The 9619-nt window shown below is 35.2% G+C and overlaps 1 protein-coding gene across 1 annotated transcript; it reads right to left on the reverse strand.

Moving 5' to 3' along the window:
* Window positions 1-2297: 2297 nt before the first annotated feature.
* On the reverse strand, window positions 2298-5639 carry LOC149163264 (uncharacterized). The gene is made up of 2 exons (XM_089431659.1): window positions 5266-5639; window positions 2298-3146 (listed from the first exon to the last, which is right to left on the reverse strand). Exon 2 carries the CDS (start codon window positions 3134-3136, stop codon window positions 2675-2677), a length of 462 nt encoding a protein of 153 aa, XP_089287785.1. The 5' UTR covers window positions 3137-3146; window positions 5266-5639; the 3' UTR covers window positions 2298-2674.
* Between the last annotated feature and the right edge of the window lie 3980 nt (window positions 5640-9619).

Here is a 9619-nt window from a genome sequence, read left to right on the forward strand (position 1 = left end):
AAGATACAATGAGAACATTTTTGAAGTTGCGATACAATGCAGAGGAGAACTCTTCCCAAATCATGATAAGCCAAAGGGAGAGGAAATGCCTCAAAACTTGTGAAGCTTAAGGTTTATCCCTATAAGCAAGATTGTCACTGTAGAAGCTCAAAATTTGGCAAGAATATGGTACTTGGAGAGCTCTTATAAGTAAAATGCCAAAGTGAGCTCAAACAAATATATTTTTATACTATTGTGAAAGTTTAGTATTAGTACATGCACCTAGTCATGAGAAACACAACAACAACAGTTTTGCCTTCCTTTCACAATGCACTATAATGGGTTAAATGCATTACAAGCCTTCCTTTCACAATGCACTATAATGGGTTAAATGCACTACAAAACATATGGTTTAATGGGTTAATATTGTCTCCCTTCTTAAAGGAGACCACAAATTATGATTCCAAAGAATGTCCATGATGATGTCGGAAGTCAACTTTTGAGGCACTTAAATTTTTAATTAATTTCGCATTCACTCTCGAGTATGTTATTTTTATCAAACTTCTAGGGAACGCTGCAACCAACTAATTCGCCAGTGAGACTTCTCCAGCCTGAGACAAGCTACTCAACCCTTTCATCTCAAACATGTTCAAATATTTTATAATTTGTGTTGATGGTTTGAGAAAATGTTGACCGTTCACTTGAATGTTTGTTCAACATTACCACCAAAAAATTATGGTTAGAATGGCCAATGACAAGTTACTAACACAAATCAAGAGATCTTCCACAGACATAACACCCACCCGAGCAACCCCTCCTCCCAGTCCCAGCCTTCTAACATAATTAAGCATTCCCCCTCTGAAGTATACACCAAGGAGTGCTGCCACCTTCCTTCACTAGCAACAGACATGTGGGTACAATTAATGCTTAAGAACAAGTTCCCAAATCTTTCCTTCTTCCAAAGCGAATGAACCGAGTTTGTTCTGAACATTGATGTAGAGCTAATCTCCACAACATTTATTTCAAAGATACTATTAACAGCCAATTTTTGGTAGAAAAGGCCAATCCAAACAGTTATATTCGTACGGACAAAACCCCATCCCTGCCCTGACATTACGCAACCACAATAAGCTATAATTGAGGAAACCAGAGGTCGTTTCCTAGGGTTACAAAATATATGGCATTAACTAAGCAGTAGTAACATTCAATCCAAGAAAGCTTCCACAATTATTTCACAAGTTCAATGATAAATTATACTCACAATATTAAGAACTATATTATCATCTTACCTTTAATTTCTCCATATCTGATCAATCCAAGAAAGCTTCCACTATTATTTCACAAGTTCAAAGATAAATTATACTCACAATATTAAAAACTATATTATCATCTAACCTTTAATTTCTCCATATCTAATCATGTACAAGTAGCGCCTAAATAGTTAATGTTTTCCCTGAATCAGTCATCTATATCAGTGACTTCAGATGCTAAAAACATTGCGACCAAGGAATGCAGCAAGACGAACACCCAGATTTGCAGTGCATGCACACTTTTTCAACCTTGGAATTCAATACGAAGTTCCTCTGCATGAGTGTAAGTGACAAATAGAAAGATCGTATAGCATTGAATAACCACAGCCATCAGCCTCAGAAATTAAATGCACACTTTGTGGATATCCATCTCAAAAAACATGTCTACTTTCTGTCCATCCTTCTATGAATTTCATTCCTCACACTGATAAATGATAAAAGACACATCCCAATCCCACGAATCAAGCAACTAATTTGAACTGCAAAATTGCAGCCAAGACATACAATAGCATATACACAATCTCAAATTGTTATTTCAGATGTTGAATTTCCTTCCTCACACTGATAAATCATAAAAGACACATCCCAATCCCACAAATCAAGCAACTAATTTGAACTACAAAATTGCAGGTTTGGCGTTTGCTTCGCCAAGACATACAATAGCATATACACAATCTCAAACTGTTATTTCAGATGTTGTAGCCTTAACCACAAACAGGTCCAGCTATTTGGGAATACCATTGTGATGCATATATATTTCGACTACATCCTACAATCCTCCTTTAAGGATGAAATCACGTTTGGCAGTAGTGTCTTTGCATCTTTATCTATCAATCTAAAAGTGTCTTTGCGTCTTTATCTATCAATCTAAAAGTGTACTCTTGATGATGTCCTAAATAAAAGAAAAAAATGGGGCAAAAGCATACAAACGGACTGGTAGCAACCTTGACTGCCTATAAAGTTGTGTCAAAAGCCCATAAATCCCTCCATACGTCATTGTCCAGAATCTCAAACAGAACAATTTTAACATAAGACCTACATTATTTTGCAAAAATCCCAATCATCATGTCCAACTTAAACAAGAAAATGGGGCATACAAGCACACAAACACACGGGCAGCACCCTTGACTGCCAATATATCCATGTCAAGAGCCCATAAGTTCCTCAATGTAACATTATTTGGATCTTCAGCAAAAACAGTGCTAACATAAAAACTACTTTGTTAACATCAGTGAAAAAACTCACAGTTCACTCATGCATACGGCCTACCTACCTTAAAGACAAATATCATGACTGCGGATGCTGCATAATCATCTCGCGTACAATTCCATATCTTGGCAAAAGATATAGCCCGAGAACAAATTCAACTGGTAACCATATATTCATCAATATAGCTCACCTTCCTTGTGGGTCTGAATCACACAGTCCGAAGTAGGATAGGACACACAAGTTAACACATAACCAGCCTCCATTTGTTTATCATCAAGAAATGATTGATCGGACTGATCCACTGATCCCTTTTCAACTTTCCCTGCACATGTAGAACATGCACCTGCACGGCAAGAGTATGGAAGTTCCAAGCCTGCATTCTCAGCAGAATCCAGAATGTAAACGTCATCTGGAGCATCAAATTCACTTTCAACACCATCAGGCATTATCAGCTTCACCTTATGCGTTGCCATTGTGAAACGAGCCTCACTTGCCTTCAGACCAAAGGCCCTGGTGATACTCCCAAATGGTTTCAAGCACACGGAACTCCTCTGGGATACATTAATCCTTGTTCTAGGGGTAGCTGAAGCACAAGAAATTTGGAAAAGAGCTTGACTGGCAAAAGTTGTAGCCGCCATGTCTTACTGCCTGGAAAACTCAAAAGATGGTAACCAAATTTAATATCAGTAAGGAGCCTAAAAGTAAACTAAATGATCTAGAAAATGCAGTCTTCCTCTGTATGGTAAACATAACAGCTACTAAAATAAAGCTTATCCTTTTAGCTTATATCAATCCCTCTAAATGAATATTTACTCAATCACGAGGTTAGCTAGTGAAATAATAGTTAAAACTAAAATTAGAGAAAAATGAGATGAAGAGTCATCTTCGAAAAGGAACCTCTAATTAAAGAAAGTAATATCATAAGTATATGATTATGCCTAATCCATATTCAGCAGTTTGAGGGCATTTTTCAGAAGTATATGGTCAGGACTCAGAAGGGCATCACATATGATGTGAAACAACATTTGTGTCACCATACAATTAACTAGGAAGGAAGAACAGATAATTTCACAGGTTAAAAAATAAACTTGACTCCACCATTTCACTAGGATAGATCTACATTACAATGAAATATAGCCTTCTTCACCAAGACCATAAAATCTTGCAGTCTTAATTGCAATTACACTTATGGGCCTCATTTTTTTTTCCCTTCTTTGAAAAAATAATCTGAAATTAGCATGAAAAGGAAAACATTGTTTGCATGCATTAAATTGGTTAATTTTCTATTGGCCGTACATCTGAAATTACCATGAAAAAAGAAAACATTGTTTGCATGCATTAAATTGGTTAATTTTCTATTGGCCGTACGCATTTCTAAGTGCACATCATCTTGACTCAATTAAGCTTTTCATACGAGCTTTTCAAACGTATGACACCTCAGGGCAAGGCTTGCAAGTTTCAAACAAGCACAACTTGTGGTTGGTCAACATTTTGAAATTGAAGTGCTCAACCTAGTCAACATTATTAGAGAATACGAGTGTTAAATAAAAAAGGAATTTCCAAACGGCTCAACCCAAAAACAAAATGACATGCTGTAATTGGCTGGGGTGGCTCACCAAAGCCAATGTGAGAAAGTGGATGCCTAATAAACATGGCAATGCGGGTGCCTGATAAACATGGAATTATGTTTGAAAAAAGATTTTCCATGTGGAAAGAGTCAATAATGATACATTTGAAAATTCCAGAGTTGGGCCAAGTTATTCCAATGGAACTTCTCTGTTGCATATGTATCTCGGCATCAAATGCCGGAGTTCTGCCAAGTTCTTCAATGGCTAAGTTATCTGTTGCACTTGCATCTCAGCATCAAACGCCACAGAAGCAACTTGCTCATAGACACAAAGATGCATGCATTTCTACTATGTCTCATTGCCACCAACTTCTGTTTGCAATGCCTCTTCTATTTTATTTTATTCAAGGAACAAGACTTCAAGGGTAATAGTTAGGAGATAGACCCCTTACTTCCATATCATCTACAGTTTCTTAGCTGCATCCTAATCCAAACCTCCAGATCGCATGCCCTAATTGATTTGGAGCGGGGTTTCTCAATAGGCCAATTATTACTGTTCTTAAGCTCGGAAGAAAAAGGATGAATCTTCTCAGAGTTGCCAATTCCACAAAATCCATTTATCAGATTCAGTAAAGGATAAAAGGAGATTCTATATACTTTTCTTGGCTTTTGAAAACGGCATAGCAGGCTTCTTCCATTTGCCCTACAGTGGCATGTCTACTTGTGATTGGAAATAGCAATCCACACATTGACATCAAATCCATAAGGGTTTCCTATCTGAAGGGAGAACGTAGATAACTGGTAGATCAGCCTACTGGCCAGAGGCAAGTTCTGAGTTTGATTTCTAGCCTGTCCCATTTTCAACAATCATTGGACTATAAGCATAAATATCAGCTTTAGGCTTTTTGCAAGGCCTCTATTCAACTAATGTCATCGTCTTGCAAAAATTGCAGATTAGTAATCCTACGTTGCAATTGCAAAATTTGCCAATTAATGACCCTATGTTCCCAAAAATTGTCAATTAATCTACAGTTAATCAGTGAGTCATTTCCAAACAGAGAAAACACCAGGAACAAAATGCACACAATTGGGTGATTCAAAAAACCATGAGTTACTCTATAAATCGGCAAAACAATTATATACGCAGCATCACATTTGCTTTAAAATAAAAACAGATTTTGCCCTTTTCTCATTTTTTACCTGTGATAGTTCGCTAACAGTGCTGGATACCTGCCAAGGTATCTATTGGCCGAAATCGGGGAGCAACTAAGGCACGATCAACCTGGATTTGCTCAGAACCGTTGCCGGATAAATAATTTTTAGAACAAAAAACTGGGTCGTAGTCGTTTGGAGGGTCGATAGCAGTGGCTGCGGGGTTAGCCTGGGGAGGCGAGTAGGAACAGCACAGATCTGCAATTAATTTCGCAGCAGAGCACCGCTCGGGCAGGTGTGCTGGACTAGCAGAGCGGCCAACCTGGGAAGCATATGGGACAGCGTATGAAGGCAGGGATCATACATGTCCTTTTATAGTTGAAATTTGTATGAAAGATTCCGGAAATTGTCTCTTCCTCAGCTCGAAAAGGTATAATAAGTCTCTGTGCAGCCCTAAACCCTAAGGGTCAAGAGCATATTCCCTAGGTCTATGTGTCGTTTTGTTCTTTTAAGGTGGTTTTATTACTTATACATTATTACTATATTTATAACAGAGTTTAATATCAATCACAATCATTTTGTGAAAGTTTGAATGGACTTGCAATACTTAAAATCTGAAATTGGAATGTGATGAAATTATAATTTTATATGGGATGGGTTTAAATTTTTAATTATATTGATGATATAATTGTTTTTTTTAATTATTATAAAAAAATAATCGTATCATCCATATAATTTAAAATTTAAAATATTTAAACCCATCTCATATAAAATCAGAATAAATAAAATTTATTAGAAGATATATTGAAAAAAGTGAAAAACATAGTTTAGTATTATTTAAATTACTTTTTTTTAATGTATAAATAGTTGCAATTTTTTGGAATCTCTTTTACTTTTTGAAATATAAAATCTAACCATTAATACCTACCAAAATATAAAATCTAACCATTAATACCTACCATTTAAATAATTGTTATAAATTTATAATTGGATTTTAAATCAATGAGAAAAAAAAAATATATATATATATATATATATATAATAAGAAAATTATTATATATAATAGAATTGAATGAACGAATTTGTGGTGATTTTCAATAGCGATCTATGGAGATGTATAGCTTAATTGAATGTAATATAATTGAATTAATGGTTTTGCAGTGATCTTCAACATGGTTTTGTAGTAATCAATCTTTAGCACAAGTCTATAGTAATCTTGGCACGAATCTCTCAATCTTTAGCACAAGTCTATAGTAATCTTGGCACAAACCTCTCTCTAGTGATTAATCTTCAGCACAAATCTATGATGGCGCATAGTCATTTGTGATCTCCCTCACTCTCTTGTGATCATTTTGTTTCCTAGGATGACACACATAGTGATATATAACAGTTTGTGATTTCTTCTTATACTTTTGTTTTCTTGTTACATTGATACATAGTGGTCTTTGGTCTCTCTCTACAATGGTTAATCTTATACTTTGTTTCCTCAACATAGATCTACAATGATATATAGTGGTTTGTGGTGATACATTAAAGTTTATGTTCTATAATGATACATTGAAGTTTATGTTCTGAAAGGATACAGTAAACTTTGTGGTCTACAACCCCTCCCTCTCTATCTGGTGATACTATGAACTCTGCGATCTAGGGACTCTCTCTCTGGAGAAAGAGTTGCACTCGACCATTCATAATAATTAGGGGAATTTTTGGGGGTCTAAAATGGGTCTCCTAAGGAAAATAATAAAATAAGACTTATGAATTCTAAAAAGAATTTTTTTTTAAATTGTCTTTTTGATTTATCTCCTTATAGATTTACTCAAATGTCAAGTGTGGGCACTATTTGAATGCAAAATTTATTTATGCATCCAATGAGTACCCACTCTGCATATGTTGTACTCGTTCAATCTAGAATTTTATTATACATCCAACTAGTGCATACACTCAACATTTTGAGTAAACCTGTAAGGAGACAAGCTGAAAATACAATTAAGAAAAATAGTTTTCTTCTTTTCCCTCCAAAAATATTTACCTTTGGGGATGACATCATCATCTTGAAAATTGATTTTGTTGCTACATTTTCGTTTCGAAACTCATTTTTTACCTCAAAATTGCCATATTGCAACATGCATAAATTCCCCTTTTTTTCCTCTTATTTTTAAATCTTCTAATTATGAGCACTTCACTACATATGCCAAAACCTCAACTTACCAAGAGCGGCCCAACAAAGTCACCTCCAACAAAGTCACCTTAGATTCTTTATAATCATATAGATTCGTTAGAAAAATTGAGAGAAGAAAGAGAAGCAAAACATATAATAGAATTAGAGGCAATAACAAACACAAATAGTTAGCAGAGAAGCTAGAGAATAAAATATTAGGGTTTAAAACTCATTTACAAAAAATGGAAGCTAGGTTACAATCAATGGTTGAAGAAAATTGTACCTTGAAGGATGAGATTAAATAGTTTAAAGAAAAACTAAATAATAGTTTGGCCCTAGATTGTATGAAAAATAAATTAGACATCAAATGCATCAAAGAGAAAATGAATAAGCTAATTGAATTGGATCATAAGCATAATAAAAGAGCCTTTAAAATCATTGGTATATAAGAGAAGAAAGATTAGGACACACTAGCAATAGTAAAAGAAGAACTAAAAAATAAGTCATAAATTGAAACAACTTATCTCATACAAGAAAAAAGGTTAGGAAAGATACTCGACCATAAAGATAGATTGATTTGTGTCAGGGTAAGTTATATTGACCATAAGCTTGGCATACTTAGTAAATCTCCAAGCTTAAAAGTAATATGGAGTGCATAATTATATTGTTTTTCATCCTTATTGAAGCTTTTAGAGTGGAAAAAGTGGAGGAATCAGCTCACATGACCATTTTTACTAGCAGGAACTCATTTGGTAAATTGGGATCTAGAATAGTTTGAGACGTCAAACGCATTTTTGGAGGGGGTTAAAACTTTTCCACTTAATTGTTGCACCTTTTTTTGCTATTCTACACACAGATACCTTTCCAATGACGTAAGAATCGCCTCAATGGGAGTCTGTATGCAAAATTTATGCCACCCGAAAGTTAACCTTGTTGTTTTGACCACCATAATTCAAGAGGATGCCACGTCAACCCCCATTATTTATGGAAAATGGGCTAGCCACATGATCATGATGAAGAAGACTCCAAAAGAGTCCACATTGTAGCTCTAGTTAAGAACTGGAGGAGTCAAACTTAACCGCTAATAAGGTATTGGGTTGTGTTATAACCAACCACAAGTAGACAAGGGGTTCCATTCTATTCAAGTTCATTTGTTCCATAGATGAGCAGAGTAGCCAAGAGTGGATAACAAGAGAAAAAAAAATAGGGTTTGTGCATTGTAGCATCCAATGGGCCACAAGCCTCACTTCGTTGTACTTGCATCCATTTTCCATTCAAAGAAAGAGAGTAGAGTAGCCTCACATTCCAACTAGGTTTTCTCCTGAAAGGGTTTTCCAAGTTATATCTTGTGTTAATTTGTAGTTTGAGTTTTATTTTGATGTTTTCTATTTTATGCATAATTATAATTTACATGCACATGCAATAAATAGTAATTAACAGATCCAAAAATCTAATGAGAAATAAACCCTCATAGTGTAGATTTTGGATTTTCTAATATATTTTAGTAAATATGTTGTGATGAATTGCCTAATGGAAAATCCATGACAAGTTATGCATCATATTAGTATTAGAGTAGGTTTCTTTATGTATATTGTGAGGAGTTATAGGGGATCTAGATCGATTAAGCCAAAAGTCACAATACCCTAGTTATAGTCAATGAATCTATTAATAACCCTCAGCATACCACTAAGCCTGGAAGCATAAATCATAGATATAAACCATAATGTGGGCCTCTACATGGCCGCCCTGACTAATAAGCTCGATTTATTCAAAGAAGATGGAGGTTCTAATATGGAGGTCATATTAGAGGGGAAATCAACATATCAAGAATAACCATAGAGGAAATCTAAGAAAAAAACCTGAAAAGGATCAACCCAACTCAAGTATCGTCAACCATTCACAATCACTATTCAAAATGGAAGCAAAGGTTGACATCGAGCCATATCAAGGCAAGAGTAACGCTCTGAAGTTAAATCATTGGTTGCAACAATTAGAAGTTTATTTTCATTTTTATCATATAGAGGACGAACATAAGATTTCATTTTCTTGGCTGAAATTAGAGGGCCATGCCTTGAACTGGTGGGAAAGCCACATGAAGACCCTGAGGTTGGAGAGATATCCTTTAGCGACTATGATGGAGGATTTCAAAACCCTCATAAATTCATAATTTTTCCATGTTTCGTATCTAGAGGAACAATGGATTCTGTGGCATTACTTCAAGCAAAAGCAGGGGTAGAGTGTATA

Source organism: Pinus tabuliformis, chromosome 5_1 (assembly GCF_031772625.1).
Source record: "Pinus tabuliformis cultivar Carrire ecotype Pingquan chromosome 5_1, CPIR1, whole genome shotgun sequence".
Lineage (NCBI taxonomy): Eukaryota > Viridiplantae > Streptophyta > Pinopsida > Pinales > Pinaceae > Pinus > Pinus tabuliformis.

Coding starts and splice junctions, on each gene's coding strand:
- LOC149163264 (XM_089431659.1), bottom strand. CDS start 3,136: ATGGCGGCTACAACTTTTGCCAGTCAAGCTCTTTTCCAAATTTCTTGT.